Genomic DNA, 20,084 nt, shown 5'->3' on the forward strand with positions numbered 1-20,084 from the left:
CTTAGTGGTAGATTAAAAAAAAAAAAAGAATACAGGTGTAAAATTTCTACATTAAAAAATTAGTAAATTAATTTGAGCATTATCAAGTAGCACTTATCCTGGAAATGCAAGAATAATTCAACTTGCATTTAAAATAATTGAATAGAAAGTCTGGCCAGGTATGGTGGCTCATTGCTGTAATCCCAGCACTTTGGCAGGTCGAGGTGAGAGGATCACTTGAAGCCAGAAGTTTAAGACCAGCCTGGGCAATGTAGCAAGACCCTGTCTCAACAACAACAATAACAACAACAACAAAAGAATTAACTTAGCACAGTGGTATATGCCTTTCGTCCTAGCTACTCAGAAGGCTGAGGTGGGAGGATTGCTTGAGGCCACGAGGTAAAGCCTATAGTGAGCCCTGATTGCACCACCTGCACTCCAGCATGGGCAACAGAGCAGTATTCTGTCTCCAAAAAGAAAAAAAATAAAAGAATAGAAGATCTATCCTATCTTGTTTACACCAGCCTAATTGCTGACTCTAGCAACATGGCAAACTAAGCTAATTGTAATCTCCTTTCTCCAATGACAGAGACATGCATGCTGGATTAAATATAACAACAACAACTGAAATGCAGAATTTAGCTTGACTGAAAGTCAGAGAAAGCCCTGGCTATCAGAATTAAACCTAACACTGTGGTGTTCCAGGGGTCTATCAGATTGGATACTGGATTTAGCCCTATAGGTTAGGGTTTGGTGCCCCCATGACATAGGGTTCACTCAAGGTAAGTAGAACTAATATTTCTGTAAAGGCCAGGACTTTAGAAGAGCTGCCTCCTTAAGAAAGAGGGGCTAGAAAAACTCCAGTGGCCCAGAGAAGGCACAAAAAATATCCAGCAGCCAGGCTCTGGGAAAAAAGAAAACCTACAAAATCTATCTTGAAAAACTGAACTAATAATCTTTGTCAAGCCAAAGTGTTAAGTACAAGTTTAAATTACTTAAAATTAAATTTGTGAATGAAAGTTTTCTGAAAAGTTTAGAGGAAAGAGATTTTATTCCAGTGAACAGATTGCAAACTGTGGAGATGCAGCCTTTAGCACAAAATGAAGGCACTTTCTGAGAGAACCAAGAGACGGATTATAGAGAAACTTCCTGTCCAGGTTCCCTCTCTGGTCCACTTATGCACAGGAAGGTTGCAAACTTGCCTAGTTCTGATTGGTTGATGTTTCCTGAGTTCTGATTGGTTGATGCAAGTCACAGTCTATTGCCTGATGTAGGAACAGACAGTTACGAAAGTCCCAATGTTAAATAAATGTAGGATTTACTGGGAAGGCAGAGTATGTGTGTGACCTCTAGCCAGCAAATGGCTGCTTGGCTGTATTTGAATTTAGGCCATTTGCTACTCAGGATTCATCTAGAAGGATTGGCTCTTTCAGGGTGCACAAGTTAAAAATTTAGTTTCTAAGTGTGGCATGGTGGCTCATGACTGTAATCCCAGCACTTTGGGGGGCCAAGGCAGGCCGATCACTTGGGGTCAGTAGTTTGAGACCAGCCTAGCCAGCATGGTGAAACCCCATCTCTACTGAAAATACAGAAATTAGCCAGGCATGGTGACACATGCCTGTAGTCCCCGGTGAGAGTAAGACTCTGTCTCAAAAATAAATAGATAAATAAATAAATAAAAAGTTCCTCAGGCGCAGTAGCAGCATTTCTAGTGTTCAGCAACCACATGGGGCTAGTGGCTTCCATACTGGACGATGCAGGTATAGCATGTCTTCATCATCCCTTAAGGTTCTGTTGGATAATAGCACTGCTCTGAAGTACCTACCAGAAGTAGACCAAAAAAAAGCCCTCTGTAGCCATACACTTCTGTAGCTCAGTTCAAATGGGACTCCCATGCAGAAAACAACCCCTGCTAAAGGTGAGTTTATTATCAAAAATTGCAAACCCAATCACAAACACAACAGATAGGTTTAGCATGCCAAGAACTTTAGAAATAGCACATTCAAAATGTTAAAGAAATGAAATTGGGAATAGTGACATTGTTAAAAGGGACAAGTTGAATGAAAAAAGGCCAAATTGAACTTTCAGAAATCAAAAATATCAAAGTTAAGCTCAATAGAAAGTTAGGGACTGTTCGAGTGAAAATTAGGGTATGGGAATTAGATCTGATGAAATTAATCAGAATACAGAGTGCTGAACATAGATAAAAGGAGATGGAAAGTGTGAAAAGCGAGTAAAGGATATAAAGGGTAGAACAAAAAGATCAATTCAGATTTCTGTACCCAGCTAATCTATTCCAGAGCAAAGAAGAAATAAAGATATCTTTCAAAAAAATTTCAAAGAGTTTGTCACCAGCAAAACATTGCTGAAGGAATTAATAAAGTATATACTTTGAGCAAAAAATAATTTGAGGCAAGAAGGAAGAAATAGTGCAAAGTGGAATTGATAAATGTGGATCACTCTAAGCACCAGGTATAGATAATAATTACTAATTTTGGTGAGCTTATAATAAGGTGCAGCTGAAGTACCAAATAACTATGGCATGAAACTGGTTGAGGCATGATTAAGTTTAAAGGACATAAGTTACTAGATGAGGTTACAGATGTTGATTAAGATTGTGGTAAGTGTTCATGTTAAAATAGAGAAAGTTCTTGACTTGTCTGAGGCTTTAGCAGGCTTTGGACCAAGAGTCTGCCACTGGGGGACATTTTTCTGCTTGGATCCCCTCAGATGGTGTGGCTTGGAGCTCAGGATGATGTACTCCGAAAGAGAGTAATTGGAAGTGAAAATGACAGGAATGGCCTCAAAGGCACCAATCCTGAGCTTTTTCCATTAGGCTGTTATGCTCCCAATGTCAGGGCCTGTCAGCATATACCCTGAGCTGAAGATTGTGCTGTGCAAGGAATTAGCTTGAGGTTGATTGAAAACACAGTGATCTGAGCTCAAAAAACAGTTTTTCAGAGTATGTCAGCGCCTGTTATCTGAGGAAAACAAGTCTCAGCCCTAGCACAGGAACACACATGAAACCATTGCAGTGAGTCGCCTGCTGCTGCCCACTTTGGAATCTGCCCCTCAGTTGGACACCATGTCCCCACCCCTGACTCACCTTCATGACCCAACCCTGAGCCCGTGGTACTCCACATCTCCCTCGCTGGGCTGTGGTTTCCTGTTTCTTTCTAACTCCTCGTGAGGATGCCTCACTGCCCTGGCTGTCCCTCCCAGTCACCAGCTGTTCTTTCTCTGAGTAATTTTACCTGTTGAGGGGCTGTTTGTACCACGAAAAGAGGGACAGACCTAGTTATGTGAGCCTTACTTTTTACACTGAGTTTTAATTTCTGTGCCTGTATGTTAACGTCTAATTCATAAAACTATTTTGAGAGTTAAAAGCACCCATTAAGTCCCTGACACTGAGTTCTCAATAAATGTTACCTTAATTTAACAACAACAACAAAAGTAGCTGCTAGAAGAGTAAACTCAAAGAGCAAATTTCCAAAAGAGGAAAATAAAATAAGAAAAATAAAACCTGAAAAGGACAAAAAGGAAAAAGATGAAACAAGTAATGACATAATAAGCCATAAAAATGAATAAAAATATATTACTAATCAGTAAGTTCATTAAATTTTCTAGATAAAAAGCAACAGTTGTCAAATATTTTTAAAAATCTGTCTCAGCCAGGTGCAGTGGCTCATGCCTATAATCCCAGCATTTTAGGTGGCCGAGGTGGGCAGATCACTTGAGGTCAGGAGATCCTGACCAGCCTGGCCAGCATGGTGACACCTGTCTCTATTAAAAATACAAAAATTAGCTGGGCATGGTGGCGTGCACCTGTAATCCCAGTTACTTGGGAGGCTGAGGCAGGAGAATCTCTTGAACCCGGGAAGCGGAGGTTGCAGTGAGCCGAGATCATGCCACTGTACTCCAGCCTGGGCGACAGAGCAAGCAAGATTCTGTCTCAAAAAACAAAAACAAAATCTGTCTCTATGCTGTTTCAAGGGACAGCCAAAAAATAAGGACACAGAAAACTTGTAAGTTAAGAATAAAAAAGACTTACCAGGTCAAGTACTAATCAAAACAAGTTTGTTGAAATTATATTAGTCTTAGAAAAAGGATTTTAAGGCAAAAATCTTTACCAGAGAAGTTAGAATGGTAAACTTTGTATATTTTATCATATTTATAAAGTCTTTACCAGAGATGGTTTATCAAAGATAAAAAGACAAAATTAACAATTCTACACTAATACATGTCAAATAATGTAGCTGTAAAATATATAAATTAAAAGTTAGGGTGGGGTGCGGTGGCTCATGCCTGTAATCCCAGCACTTTGGGAGGCCAAGATGGCGGATCACGAGGTCAGGAGATCAAGACCATCCTGGCTAACATGGTGACACCCCGTCTCTACTAAAAAAATAGAAATACAAAAAATGAGCCAGGCGGGATGGTGGGCACCTGTAGTCCCAGCTACTCGAGAGGCTGAGGCAGGAGAATGGCGTGAACCCGGGAGGCAGAGCTTGCAGTGAACCGAGATCACGCCACTGCACTCCAGCCTGGCCAACAGAGTGAGACTCCATCTCAAAAAAAAAAAGTTAATAGGAACACAGTGAGATTGAGAAATACATTTTCAAACTGGATAATTTCAATGTATCCAGCAATGAATGATTGCACTTTTTTTTTTCAAATACACAAAAATTGACCACATAAAGGAAGCCTCAAAAAAGAATTAGTATAATATCATAGAGACTGTATTCTCTGGGAAATCAAGGGCAAAAAGATGAGAACTGTACATTTGGTTATTAAAAGCTAAGTTGAAATGAACAAATTTCTAAAACACTGTTGCTTACCAAAACTGATTCAAGATGGAATAGAACACCCAAATAATAACATAAGTATTAAAGAAATTAGATTTGCTCAATATATTTACACAAAGGAAGCAACCAGGCCTGAGTGACTTTATGTGAATTTCAGCAAATATTCTATTAAGAATAATTGCAGTATTATACAAAATTTCCCAGATTCTGTAAGAAGTAATGAGCACTCCCAATTTCATTTTTGAGGCTAGAATAACCTAGGTACCAAAGTCTTAAAAGTCAGCAAGAAAAGGAAAATTACAAGCCATTCTCTTACAAACATAAATGAAAACATGAAGAAAATAGTAGAAAATTCAGCAGTGTTTAGGAAAAATAATATATCATGACCACACTGGTTTTACTTAGCAATTAAGGGTGTATTCTTATAATTTACCACATTCATAGATTGATGGATTAAGTCCTTATAGTTATCTCAAAGGACTCATATAAAATGTTTGTTAAATCCAACATCTGAGCTGGGCGTGGTGAGGCTGAGGCAAAAGAATTGATTGAACCCCGAAGGTGGAGGTTACAGTGAGCCAAGATCGCGCCACCGCACTCCAGCCTGAGCGAACAGAGCAAGACTCAGTCTCAAAACAAAAACCAAAAACCCAACATCTATTAATAATTTAAACACCCACAGAACAACAACAAAAACCTTAGTAATCCATGGGTAGAAGAAACTACCTTAACCTAATGTAAAGTATTTGTAAAATCTGGTAGCATCTCTTACATTTACTGGCAAAATGTTGAAAATATTTAAGATCAAAAACAAAACAAGAAGGCTTGTTATCTCCACTTTTATTCAACATTTTATTGGCGACCCTAAGAAACTGTAACCATTGTGAACTATTGGTGGAATTTAAAATGGTGCAACTTTTGTGGAAAGTAGTATGGTGGTTCCTCAAAAAGTTAAAAGCAAAACTACCATATAACCCAGCAATTCCACTTATGGGTATATAACCAAAAGAATTGAAAGCAGGGTCTCAAAGAGATGTTTGTACACTCATGTTCATAGCAATGCTGTTCTTGATAACAAAGGGACGGAAGCATCCTGCGTGTCCATTGGCAGTTTTCAGGGGCTGGAGGGAGCGGGAAAAGCACATTTTAAAAATGAGTATGTACTTTCAGCTCTACAAGATGAAAACGTTCCTGAGATTGGTTGCACAACAACGTAAATATATTTCACCCTACTGAACTGTACTTTTTTATTTATTTATTTATTTATTTATTTATTTATTTATTTATTTATTTATTTATTTATTTTGAGACCGAGTCTCGCTGTCATCCAGGCTGGAGTGCAGTGGTGTGATCTCAGCTCACTGCAACCTCCACCTCTGGGGTTCAAGTGATTCTCCTGCCTCAGCCTCCCAAGTAGCTGGGATTACAGGTGCGCCCACCACCACACCCGGCTAATTTTTTGTATTTTTAGTAGAGACGGGGTTTCACCATGTTGACCAGGCTAGTCTTGGACTCCTGACCTCAGGTGATCCACCCACCTCAGCCTCCCAAAATGCTGGGATTACAGGCGTGAGCCACCACACCCGGCCCAAACTGTACATTTTTAAATGATTGAGCATTGCACTCCAGCCTGGGTAACAGTGAGACCCTGTCTCTAAAATAATAATAATAAAATGATTGTGATGGTAAATTTTATGCTGTGTATATTTTATCACAACTTATAAAAAAGAGCAGGGCTGCTATATACAAAACCTGTTTATAAAATAACTAGGAATAAGAACAGACATATAAATCCTTTATGGAGAAGAATTTGAAACTTTGTTGAAAGACATTAAAGAAGATTTAAATACATGAGGAAATGAACACAGTTATGGAAAGAAATGGTCAGTATGCAAAGATGTCACTTCTCTCCAGAATTATCTGTAGATTTGATCAGTTCCCGTTGAAATCCCAACAGGATTTTTTGGGTGGTAAATGACAAACTGATTCTAAAACTTAAGTGGAAAGTGCAAAGGGCCGAAGATAATGAAGACACCCTTAAAGAAGACTGTAGGTTCGGGGCATTTGCACTTCCTGAAAAGACAGGAGGAAGCTATAGTCATAAAATCACTGGTGGTGGTATAGGGACAGAAATAGAATATATATCCAGCAGGAATATACGTAATATTAAATGATAAATGTTAGTAGTAAATGTAGGACAAAATTGGAATATTTCCTGATACCTATCAAGACATTATTTCTAAGTAGATTCAGACTTAAATATGAAAAGTGAAGACTGTACAACATTTTAGATGGTAATTTGGGAGTATACTTTATGGCCTCGGAGGGAAGTATTTCTTTTTTTTTTTTTTTGGAGACGGAGTCTAGCTCTGTCGCCCAGGCTGGAGTGCAGTGGCGCGATCTCGGCTCACTGCAAGCTCCGCCTCCCGGGTTTACGCCATTCTCCTGCCTCAGCCTCCCGAGTAGCTGGGACTACAGGCGCCCGCCATCTCGCCCGGCTGGTTTTTGTATTTTTTAGTAGAGACGGGGTTTCACCGTGTAGCTCAGGATGGTCTCGATCTCCTGACCTCGTGATCCACCCGTCTTGGCCTCCCAAAGTGCTGGGATTACAGGCTTGAGCCACCACGCCCGGCCGTGGAAGTATTTCTTAAGATACGAAAAGGACAGAATATAGAGGAAAAAATTACTAAACTGGGACCACTTAAAGATGTTCATCAAAACATAGAGTGAGGAACAAGTTTGATGAAACTTAAAGATGTTCATCAAAAACATAGAGTGAGGAACAAGCCTCAAAATAGGAGTTGTTTGTAAGATACAACTTTCCTAGGGTTAAAATACAAAAAGTATAAAGAACTCTAACAAATCAGTTAAAAACAAACAAACAAAAAAATCCAGTGCAACCCTATGACAAAGACAGGAACAGGCATTTCACAGAAGAAGAAACACAAATGGCCCATAAACATAGGAAAAGATGCTCAATCTTTTTAATAACCAGGGAATTGCAAATTAAAACCACAGTACCATTCATCACCCACCAGCTTGGCAAATGTTAAAATGTCTGGCAATGACAAAGTTGGCCAGAATGTGAAGTTTAAGGAACTCTCACACAGCTGATGAGAGTGGAAATTAATGTAACCACTTTGTAAAAACAAGTTGGCAGTGCTTAGTAAAACTGAATGTGCATAACCCTATGAACCAATAATTCCACTCTTATGAAATTCTTACACATGGCCATAAGAGACATGGACAGGAAAGTTATACCAGCATTGCAAATGAATGGAAAACATGGAAACACCCTAAATGTTCATCAGCAGTGGAATGGATATATAAATTACAGTGTAATTAACCAATGAAATACCATCAAGCAGTGAAAAAAATGAATTGCAATTATATCCATCAAAATGGATAAATTGTAACATAACTGAGTAAAAGAAGCAAGTTGCAGAAGAATATATAGAGAGCTATACAGATTTTATACATATCTAAACAATGTATTATATGTAATTGCTAAGATAATAAAGTCAAAGAAATGATTAATATGAAATCCAGGATAGTGATTATCAGGAGAAGAGAGGGTAGAGTGTGAGTGGGATATAGTATTAGGATGAGGGCCCATAAGGATTCTTCAGAGTGACGAATGTTCTATTTCACAGGCAGAATAGTGGGTAGGTAGGTATTTGTTTTATAACTTTTAAAACTGTACAGCCGGGTGTGGTGGCTCATGCCTGTGATCCCAGCACTTTGGGAGGCTGAGGTGGGTAGATCACCTGAGGTCAGGAGTTTGAGGCCAGCCTGACCAACATGGTGAAACCCCGTCTCTACTAAAAATACAAAAATTAGCTGGGTGTGGTGGCGTATGCCTGTAGTCTCAGCTACTAGGGAGGCTGAGGCAGGAGAACCGCTTGCACCCAGGAGGCAGAGGATGCAGTGAGCCGAGATCACGCCATTGCACTTCAGACTGGGCAACAAGAGTGAAACTCTGTCTAAAAAAAAAACACTGTACACATTTTATACTCTTGGAGGTGTGTGTATAGATATGTATATTTAGAAACAGGGTCTCACTCTGTCACCTAGGCTGGAATACAGTAGTACTGTCGTAGCTCACTGCAGCCTCAGACTCCTGGACTCAAGCGATCCTCTCACCTCAGCCTCCTGAGTTGCTAGGACTACAAGCATGTGCCATCACACCTGGCTAATGTTTGGATTTTTTTTTTTTTTCTTTTTGAGATGGAGTCTTACTGTGTTGCCCAGGCTGATCATGAACTCCTGGCCTCAGGTAATCCTCCCACCTTGACCTCCCAAAGTGCTGGTATTATAAGTGTGAGCCACCATGCCCAGCCTGGTATATTTTAAAAATATAACCTGTACTATTTTTAAGAGAGGATAGGAAATGTTTTGAAATTTGGTAAAGTGGATTACTGTATTGAAAACACAATATCCTATTTGAAATCATTGCCTAAGAGTATTTAGAGAAGATTTAACTTTCTATGTTAAGACCTCTCCATTAAATCAGTTTTAGAGTGCAAGTTGGGAGAAAGTACCAAGACCTCAAAGACTGTCTCTGATATAGGAGCTTAAACGAAGTGGAGGAGACTCCAGGTCCTGCACGTGTCGTATTCTTCTTCTGCCCTCGCGCCCTCTTTGCTTCCTTAAATTTTTAGTTGTTGATTCTCGAGTCTGGGGCTTCATCCTAGGGGCTGACTGGACAGAAGAACTAATGCCCCTGTCTTGACACAGCAGTTTTCAAACTCTTGCTTAGAGACTTTGTTATAGTAGCCTCCTAAACTAACTCATTATCAAACTTCACTTCAGGTCCAAGTCATAATCTGAGATCTTTTAAGGAAATCACTTATTTATGTGTTTAGACAACCTGATTGGATACATAGTTTTAAAATTTTTAGGGTAATATCTTTTTTAGGCCTTAGTTAATACTCCAATTACATGTCTTCAGTTTTTTTCCTTCCCATACATACCAAGCTTCCCTTGGTGTGCTTTAATTATTTGGAATTCATCTTGATGTATTGATTTTACCTTTCTATTTCATGGCTATTATTTTTAGGATGGAGCTAAAGTAGTCTGTGTGATAATACGTTTCACATACATTACATGAATTAATGGCCGATGCAGCAAAAAATCATGAAATTAATACATGGATGACAGATGTAGTGTTTCCTTATAAAGGTGAAAGTAAGGTGTTCTCTTTGATATCCTCTGATTGCCTCTACTTGTAATCCTCAAAAAATAAAAAAAGATGTATATGGTTTTACTAGGTAGGTAAAAGCAATCTGGAAAATTCATCTAGGTAAATCATTTGTTCAAATACAAAGATGAATAAGATGTAAATCCTACCCTCAGAAGCAGCAGTATAATAGAGATGGGCAAACAAATTAAAAACTGCAGTATGGGGCTGGGCATGGTGGCTTATGCCTGTAATCCCAGCACTTTGGGAGACTGAGGCGGGTGGTTCGCGAAGTCAGGAGATCAAGACCATCCTGGCCAACATGGTGAAACCCCGTATCTACTAAAAATACAAAAATTGGCCAGGCATGGTGGCATGCACCTGTAGTCCCAGCGAATCGGGAGGCTGAGGCAGGAGAATCACTTGAACCTGGGAGGCGGTGGTTGCAGTGAGCCGAGATCGCGCCACTGCACTCTAGCCTGGTGACAGATCGAGACTCTGTCTCAAATAAATACATAATAAATAAAAATAAAAATTGCAGGCCGGGTGCGGTGGCTCAAGCCTGTAATCCCAGCACTTTGGGAGGCTGAGACGGGTGGATCACGAGGTCAGGAGATCGAGACCATCCTGGCTAACACGGTGAAACCCCGTCTCTACTAAAAAATACAAAAAACTAGCCGGGCGAGGTGGCGGGCGCCTGTAGTCCCAGCTACTCGGGAGGCTGAGGCAGGAGAATGGCGTAAACCCGGGAGGCGGAGCTTGCAGTGAGCTGAGATCCGGCCACTGCACTCCCGCCTGGGCGACAGAGCAAGACTCCGTCTCAAAAAAAAAAAAAAAAAAAAAAAATTGGAGTATAGCAGCAGTATAGCATGGTAAGTGCAACAGTGGAAATAGGTACAGGTAAATGGGTAGCCTGGAAAGGCACTTGCTGTCATATGGAGCAGTGAGGAAAGTCTTCACAGAAGAAGGTATGCTGACCAGCAGGCTTGAGAGATAAGCAAAAAATGTACAGAAAGATAGATTGGGAAAGGGAGACCTGGAAAAGGCATGTGCCAAGATACAGAGACCTAAAAGAGTACAGTGTATATTGAGTTAACTGTGAGCAGCTCATCACTTACGTGAGTGGGAAGTGGAAAGAGAGAGAGGCAGGAGTCAGGTGTGAAAGCTTTTGTATGGAAAATGAAGGCATTTATTTAGATCTCATTCTGTAAGTGACTATCAGCCTTTACATGCTATCTCTAAGGGTGTTAAGCAGAAGGGTGACATGATCTCTGGGGGCAGTGCAGAAACTGTTGTAGTGCAGGAAGAATCAGCGTCACATCATGACTTCTTGATGGGCAAAAGGAAAATAGAAAGAAGTTAGGGGAGAAGTTGAGAATTTCTGCTATGTTTCGCTTTATATACTTTCAGGAAATTAGGTTACATCTAGACTTCTCCCAGAATTTTTTTTTTTGGGAGGGAAGGGGGGACAGGGTCTCACTCTGTCGCCCAGGGTGGGGTGCAGTTGGCACAATCTCAGCTCACTGCAGCCTCGATGACCCAGGCTGAAGTGATCCTCCCACCTCAGCTTCCCGAGTCACTGGGATTACAGGTACATGCCACCGCACCAGCTAATTTTTTTGATACTTTTTGTAGAGACAGGGTTTCGCCATGTTGCTTAGGCTGATCTCAAACTCCTGGGCTCAAGTGATGCACCTGCCTCTGCCTCCCAAAGTGCTGGGATTATAGGAGTGAGCCACTGTGCCTGACCAAGTTTTCCCAGAATTTAATGTGTTGAAGGGAATAGTAGTAAGTGATTTGGAGCCACTATACGAAATTTCTGAAGAAATTGTATTATTGAGTCTTTATTATAAATAAGTATTCATTAGCTGTGCCTATATGGTCTTACAGGCAAACAGATTTTTGTTTATTTTGTGTTAAAATACTACAGCAAGCAGCATATAGAAGTCTAGTGGGGACGTGGCATTGATGAGGCAGACAACTGCAACCATGTTTTATTTTCCAATTTAAGTGGCACATATGATAATAAACTGCAGAGGCAGCAGAATGAAATAGTTAAACTTTTTTACAGTTAATATCCTGCCAAGAAAATCTCAGATAACAGTGTTATTTTAGGGGAATTGGGTGGACAGTATAATCTGTATAAAAGGAGCCTCCTTTAAATATGAGTTTTAGAAGTGAATGTTCTAGGCTGGGTGTGGTGGCTCACACCTGTAATCCCAGCACTTTGGAAGGCTGAGGCAGGTGGATCACCTGAGGTCTAGAGTTCGAGACCAGCCTGACCAACATGGTGAAACCCTGTCTCTTCTGAAAATACAAAAATTATCCGGGCATGGTGGTGGACGCCTGTAATCCCAGCTACTCGGGAGGCTGAGACAGGAGAATTGCTTGAACCCGGGAGGCGGAGTTGCAGTGAGCCGAGATCACACCATTGCTTTCCAGCCTGGGCAACAGAACAAGATTCCATCTCAAAAAAAAAAGAAAAGAAAAAAAGAAGTGAATGTTCTATTTAACCTGATTGTGGCATGTTGTTTACTTTTGTGCATATTTATGATTGACTCTTAGACTTGGTAGTCTTTGGTGGGTATTATTCTACCTTCCAGAAGAATGTATTGGTATGCCAACTTATTTTTGTAGCTTTATATATCGTAATGTAGAGTTCTGGGTCTGCGTATTGTGAATGTACTCTGTATCCAACTACATAACCATACCCTTAATATCAAATGTTCTGCCTCATGTTTATTTGGGAATATCCTAACATCTTGGGGTTGTAACTTAGTTAGCTAATTTGCTAACATCCATAAGCTGTGTGCTCTTAGCCTTTTAGTATTGTAGCCCATCAAAAAGTTCTTTTTTTTGTTGAGACAGAGTTTTGCTCTTGTTGCCCAGGCTGAAGTACGATGGCGTGATCTTGGCTCACTACAACCTCTGCCTCCCAAGTTCAAGCAATTCTCCTGCCTCAGCCTCCCATGTAGCTGGGATTACAGGCACGCACCACCATGCCTGGTTAATTTTGTATTTTTAGTAGAGACGTGGTTTCAACATGTTGGTCGGGCTAGTCTCGACCTCCCGACCTCAGGTGATCCACCCGCCTCAGCCTTCCAAAGGATTGGGATTACAGGTATGAGCCACCGCGCCTGGCCTCCATCAAAAAGTTCTGACTCTAGTCAGGGAATTAACTTTAACATCTTAGCAAAAATGATCCAGAAGCATCAAAGGAGGGAGTTCTTGCCAAGAGCACATAGAGATGTCCAGAAGGAAAGTTGACATTACTTGATAGTGTGACTTTATAGTAAACATGAAGGAGCAACTGCAGAAATGAAGGACCACAGATGACCCTGGGACAACTGGAGGTTCCTTTCTGCAAGGCCCAATGATGTTGACAATAATGAAACTATTTGCATTTGAAAAGATGTTTTTACACTCTTGTCACAAAGTTGTTGTTGTTTTTTTTTTGAAGTTCCTTTCATTCTTTTGAAGAGTTAATTCCTTACTGTTTTCTGCTTTGACACAGAAATCTCCTGCAAAGAAGCTGAGCCATGCAATTAGTAAATCTTTGGGGTGTGTACCCACGAGAGAACCCCCGCATCCTGTTTTTCCTGAGCAACCAGAGAAACCACTTGACCTTGCACATATAGTGTAAGTATACCCCTGGAAGTGCCTGTGGATCACACTGAAATGGGGGCCTTGTGAAATTCCTGTGGATCAAAACCAGACATCACTTAACATGAACATTGAACTTTTCGGGTTTTTACTTTCTTTTGGGGGAACTTAGACGTCAAGCTTTCTTCTCTGTAAATCACCTTAAGTGTCCACGTGGAAACCTAGCTCCTGATTCCTGAAGCCTGAGTAATATGGCAGCCTCTAGAAACATGAGCCCATTGAAGAGTAATTATTGTTCTGGTTTTAGGTGGGTTGCCTTTTGTGGTTTTGGGTTCATTCCTTAAATCGGTGGTAGAGATCTTTTTCGCTACAGCAGTAATGCCCGTAGAGACTTTTAAGTTAATGTAGACAACATGGAAATGAAAATCAACTTAATTTGCTCTTTTTGTATTGAGAGAAAATTAGGAAACATAAGACTATATTCTACAAATAAAACTGGTATTTTGTATGTATTTATTTGTATGTATTTAGTTTGAATATTCATGCTAAGTAAAGCAAAGCTAGAGGAGAACAATAAAGTTGAGAAATAGAGAAAGGAAAGTAGGGAGGAAGAGAAACAGTGAAGAGCAAGATTCAGCCTGTAAACTGCTTTCTTCACTCTGAATTAAATGATGATAATATACTTCCCTGATGAATAAATTTCGTAGGGTTTTGGATCACGAATCTTTATCAGATGTTTAGAAGTTTTTCTGTTGGAGTGGGCATTCATTTTCTTTCACCTCCCTGATGGAAGGTGTTTGACTAAATGAACTCTAGAGAATCTTGATCTTTTTCCTTTTTTCTTTCAACTATTTAGAAACCTGTTTATATTTATTAAAATAACCCATGCATGTGAATTAAAAATTCAGTCACACAAGAGCTTATAATGAATGCAACATACCCTCCCACACTTCACTGTCCTTTGGGTTTTAAATCTACTAATGGTTATCTTTGTATTTCTAAATAATATGTTTGGAGCACTATTTCTTGACTTACCAGTTTTAGACATTATTATCATTATTATTTTTTGAGACAGAGTCTCGCTTTGTCACCCAGTCTGGAGTGCAGTGGTGTGATCTCAGCTCACTGCAGCCTCCGCCTCCCAGGTTCAAGCAATCCTCCCACTTCAGCCTCACAAGTAGCTGAGACTATAGGTGCAGGCCACCATGCTCAGCTAATTGTTTTTTAATTTTTGGTAGAGATGATGTTTCGCCATGTTGCCTAGGCTGGTCTTGAACTCTGGGTTCAAGTGATCCACCTGCCTCAGCCTCCCAAAGTGCTGGGATTACAGGCATGAGCCACTGCGCCCAGCCAATTTTAGACATTATTGACTTACTTTTGTGGTGTAAGGAATCAGCCTCATTTTTAACTCTACATACCAACCATCCCTGTTTTTCATAATTATATCACCATTTTTAAGTTGGTTACCTTTTTAATTTTAAATAACATTTTAAAAACTCTGTTTCTTTATAACTTCTTTTTGACTTCCACTTTGTAAACTGAGAAAATTAGCATCTTCTGTCTACTTTTCCTTTGCCTCCTAACACCTGCCATCTGTGCCCTTATTTTTATGTTGTCAAAGCTGGTAATATTTCTGTTCTCTTCGATAACCATAACTGCGTCTTCTGAGATTGATCAAGGGTTAAATCTAATAAAACCAAATAATGACATTTACAGTTAGTATCCTTCATTACACAGTCACATAGTATGCTGCGATTCTGTGGATCCTTTTGTGCAGCTACTCTGTCTTTGGAGTTCACTGGGCTTTTCTTTCTTACTTACCATCGATTGCTGAAAATCATTCCTATTGAATTTTTAACTGGATTGATTTTCTTGTACAGTTGTTGTTGTTGTTTTTCCTGCAGTTTCTCATTGCTTTCTTCTTGTTGGGAAAAAGGATGTCCTCCACCCCTACATAGCGTTCCATAGCACAGTTTATCTGTTGCCTATAATCCAATTTTTTTGTTAAATCTGTTAACCTTTTTCCTTTTTGATTCATGTTTTTCCTTGCCTGTCTCAACATTATAGTGGTTTTCTCCTTACTTTTTTCTTTAGGTTTTAAAGATGGCCTTTTCACATATGTCTTTAATTCATTTGGAATGGATTTTTGTGTGTGATGTGATGTAGAATATCCAATACTCTTCCCCAGCCCCTCGCTTTGTGCATTTGAATAATAACTTGTCTCAGGGTCATTCAATAGATAATCCATCATTTCCCCACTGACTACAATGCCACCATTGTCAAAAATGAAGTTTCCAAATATGCACAGGCTGGCTTCTGGGTTCTTTATTCTGCTCCTTTGGTCGAATTGCCTATCCCTATGCCAGTATCTCACTGTGTCATTACCATAAGGGACTAAGTAATCTACTTTTTCTGAGTGTCTTGTCTATTATTAGCTCTTTGCTCTTTCGTATAAAGTTTAGACTGATCTTACTGAGTTCCTCATAAAATTTTGTTGAGATTTTTGATCAGAGATTCACTGAATCTAAAGATCAAATTGGGGAGAACTGACATCCTTCTGGTATTAAAGCTTTCATTCCACGAATGTGTCTTTGCATTTATTTAAATATCTTTTTATACCTTTAAGTAAAGTTTTATCATTGTTCCCCAGAAAAGTCTTTATATATTAGATTAACTCTCATGTCACTTGATATTTGTAATTGCTGTTACAAAAAGTGTCAGTCGTGTCCTTTTTCCTACAGCTCTTTAAGATATACTTTATATGTAATAAAACACACCAACTTTAAGTGTACAGTTCGATGTGTTTTGGTGAGCATATGCTGTAATGCAAATGGAATATTTTCTGAATCATATTTCTTAACAGTTTGTTACTAGTGTATGGAAATGCAAATAGTTTTTGTATTTTAGTCCACTAGCTAGGTAGTTGTCTTGCTTAAATTGTTCGTTAATTCTGGTACTTTATACTCAGATTCTTTTGAATTTTCTATAAATAATTATATAATCGGCAAATAATGACTGCTTTGTGTCTTCCTTTCCGTACCTTGTACTTTTGAAAATTAATCATACTTTTTGCAGGGTGGGGGGGTGTCTTACTATGCTGGCTAGCCCCTCTGGTGCAATGCTCAATAGAAGTGGTTTAAAGGCATTTTTGTGTTATTACTAATCCCACAGAGAATGCTTTCGGCATTCATTTAGTATGTTATTTGATGTAGGTTTTGTATAAACTATTTATCAGGTTTAAGAGGTTCCCTTTTATTTCTAGTTTGCTAGAAGTAAAAAATGCTTTCTTTTTGTCATGAATGGATGCTGACTTTTATCAAAGACTTTTTCTGTATTGAGATGATTATATGATTTTCTCTATTGATGATCAAAGACTTTTTCTTTATTCTATTATCGTAGTGAATTACATTAAGTGTTTTTTAACATCATCTTTACCTTCCCAGAATAAATCTGAATTGGCCATTGTTTGAATATACTGCTGGATTTTGTTTGCTAATATTTTGTTTAGATTTTGGCTGTGTTTTTAAGTGAAACTCTCCTATAACTTCCCTTGATTTGGGGTTATTTTTGTTTTGTTGTTTTTATCACCCAGTGTGCGATTCTTACAAAATGGAGGAGCATTCTCTCTTTTTATATTTTTGGAAGAGCTTGTTCAAGATTGGAGTTATTTTCTTTGTAAATTTTTGATGAAACTCACTAATGGAGCCATCTAAGCCTGAAGATTTCTTTGTGGGAAGATTTTTAACTGGTAATTCCATTTTTAAAAAACAATTAAACTATTTTTATTTTTTGTTTATTTTTGAAGTTACCTTGGAGCATTTTGTATTTGTAGGAATTAATTTTCTCTCAGTTTTAAAAGTTATTGACACAATGTTCATAATATTTTATTGTCTTTGTAAGTCCACAGTATATGTGCTAATGAGCCTTTTTTATTTCTATTCTCATGTATTTATGGCATTTTTTCTCTTTTTTTTTTTTGAGTCTCACTCTGTTGCCAGGCTGGAGTGCAGTGGCGATCTCAGCTCACTGCAACTTCCCCCTCCCGGGTTCAAGTGATTCTCCTGCCTTAGCCTCCTGAGTAGCTGGGATTATAGGTGCGCGCTACCACACTCAGCTAATTTTTGTATTTTTAGTAGAGACAGGGTTTCACCATGTTGGCCAGGATGGTCTCAATCTCTTGACCTTGTGATCTGCCCCCGTTGGCCTTCCAAAGTACTGGGATTACCGGCGTGAGCCACCATGCCTGGTCCTTTCTCTCTCTTTTTTTTTTTAAGCTGACAAATCTTGACTTTGGTTTGTTCCAATCTATTGGACTTTTCAAAGGACATGGTTTTGATAATCTCTTACTGTACGTATTATACTTTTTTTTTTTTTTTTTTGAGACGGAGTCTCTCTGTTGTCCAGGCTGGAGTGCAGTGGCACGATCTTGGCTCACTGCAAGTTCCACCTCGGGTTCATACCATTCTCCTGCCTCAGCCTCCCGAGTAGCTGGGACTATAGGCGCCCGCCACCTCGCCCGGCTAGTGTTTTTTTTTTTTTTTGTTTTTTTTTAGTAGAGACGGGGTTTCACCAGGTTAGCCAGGATGGTCTCAATCTCCTGACCTTGTGATCCGCCCATCTCGGCCTCCCAAGGTGCTGGGATTACAGGCTTGAGCCACCGCGCCCAGCAATTTTTTGTATTTTTAGTAGAGGCAGGGTTTCACCGTGTTAGCTAGGCTGGTCTCAAACTCCTGACCTCGTGATCTGCCCTCCTTGGCCTCCCAAAGTGCTGGGATTACAGGTGTGAGCCACCATGCCCAGCCTGTACTTCTAAAATTTTATTTATTTATGCCCTTTATTTTTTTCTTTTGTTAAGTTTCTTTGGGTCTATTTTGCTACTCCTTTTCTAACTTTTTGTTTTTGTGGTTTTTTTGGGGGGGGGTGGAGTTTTACTCTTGTTACCCAGGCTGGAGCGCAGCGGCACGATCTTGGCTCACTGCAACCTCCACTTCCCAGGTTCAAGCAATTCTCCTGCCTCAGCCTTCCTAGTAGGTGGGATTACAGGCACCCGCCACCACGCCTGGCTTTTTCAGTAGAGACGGGGTTTCACCATGTTGGCCAGGATGGTCTTGATCTCTTGATCTCGTTATCTGCCGGCCTTGACCTCCCAAAGTGCTGAAATTACAGGCATATGCCACCATGCCCTGCTAGTTTTTGTATTTTTGGTAGAGACAGGTTTTCACCATGTTAATTAACCAGGCTGGTCTTGAACTCTTGACCTCAGGTGGTCTGCTTGCCTCAGCCTCCCAAAGTGCTGGGATTACAAGCATGAGCCACCGTGCCCAGCCTCCTTTTCTAATTTCTTTAAAGGCATGGTTAGCTTACTCATTCCAGTTTTTTTAAATTTTTGTGTTTTTTTTTCCCCTAGTAGAAACATTTAAGGCTAAAAATTTATCTGAACCCTATCTGGGTATTACCCAGGTTTTACCATATAATATTTTTTGTTGTTTACTTCTAAATATTTCCTAAGTTATTTTAGGATTCTTCTTTGAGAAGTATATACTTTCTTAATTTCCAGACATACAGAGGTTTTTTAGTTGCCTTTTCGTTATTAATTTATAACTTATTTTTAGTCTGGAAAATGGTCTGTATTTTTCTTTTCTTTTTTTTTTTTTTTTAGACGGAGTCTCGCTCTGTCGCCCAGGCTGGAGTGCAGTGGCTGGATCTCAGCTCACTGCAAGCTCCGCCTCCCGGGTTTACGCCATTCTCCTGCCTCAGCCTCCCGAGTAGCTGGGACTACAGGCGCCCGCCACCTCGCCTGGCTAGATTTTTGTATTTTTTTTTTTTTTTTTTTGAGATGGAGTCTCGCTCTGTCGCCCAGGCTGGAGTGCAGTGGCTGGATCTCAGCTCACTGCAAGCTCCGCCTCCCGGGTTTACGCCATTCTATTTTTCAATTTTTAAAAATTAGTTAAGACATTTATTGTCTAGTATATGATCAGGTTTATATTATGTTCCATGTAAGCTTGAAAACAAGGTTTATTCTGTGCTTGTTGGATGCAGAGTTATGTAGTGGATGAATATATGTCCATTAGGTCAAGTTTGTTAACTATGTTGCTCAAATCATATACAGCCTTACTTACTCAAAATTATACATACTTCACTAGGACAGTGAAAATTTATTCTTGTATAGTGACTCTGTTTGTCCTTAGTATTTTATTTGTTTTCAAGTCTATTTTATCTACCAGTAACATCTTTCAATATCTTTTGCTAGGTTTGTGCCTGGCATAACTTTTTCTAAACTTTTACCTTCAACTTTTCTGTGTCTTTAGGTTTTGACTATGTTTCTTGTAAATTATAAGCTGGATTTAAAAAATCTAACCTGATAACCTGATAGTCTTTTAACTGGCAAGTTTGGTCAATTCAAATGTATTATTATTATTATTATTTTTTTTTTTTGAGACAGAGTCTTGCTCTGTCGCCCGGTCTGGAGTGCAGTGGCCAGATCTCAGCTCACTGCAAGCTCCACCTCCCGGGTTTAC

The 20,084-nt window shown here is 39.6% G+C and overlaps 1 protein-coding gene across 7 annotated transcripts in view; it reads left to right on the plus strand.

The window, feature by feature from the left end:
- DTNB (dystrobrevin, beta) overlaps positions 1 to 20,084 on the plus strand; it is a 285,440-nt gene that overhangs the window by 107,563 nt on the left and 157,793 nt on the right. For all 7 annotated transcript variants that reach the window (XM_011950445.1, XM_011950464.1, XM_011950471.1 and 4 more), the window contains exon 8: positions 13,478 to 13,602. In XM_011950445.1, the coding sequence (XP_011805835.1) occupies positions 13,478 to 13,602 (125 nt within the window). The remainder of the gene's footprint in view (positions 1 to 13,477; positions 13,603 to 20,084) is intronic.

Source organism: Colobus angolensis, unplaced genomic scaffold (assembly GCF_000951035.1).
Source record: "Colobus angolensis palliatus isolate OR3802 unplaced genomic scaffold, Cang.pa_1.0 Scaffold109, whole genome shotgun sequence".
In the NCBI taxonomy this organism is placed as follows: Eukaryota; Metazoa; Chordata; class Mammalia; order Primates; family Cercopithecidae; genus Colobus; species Colobus angolensis.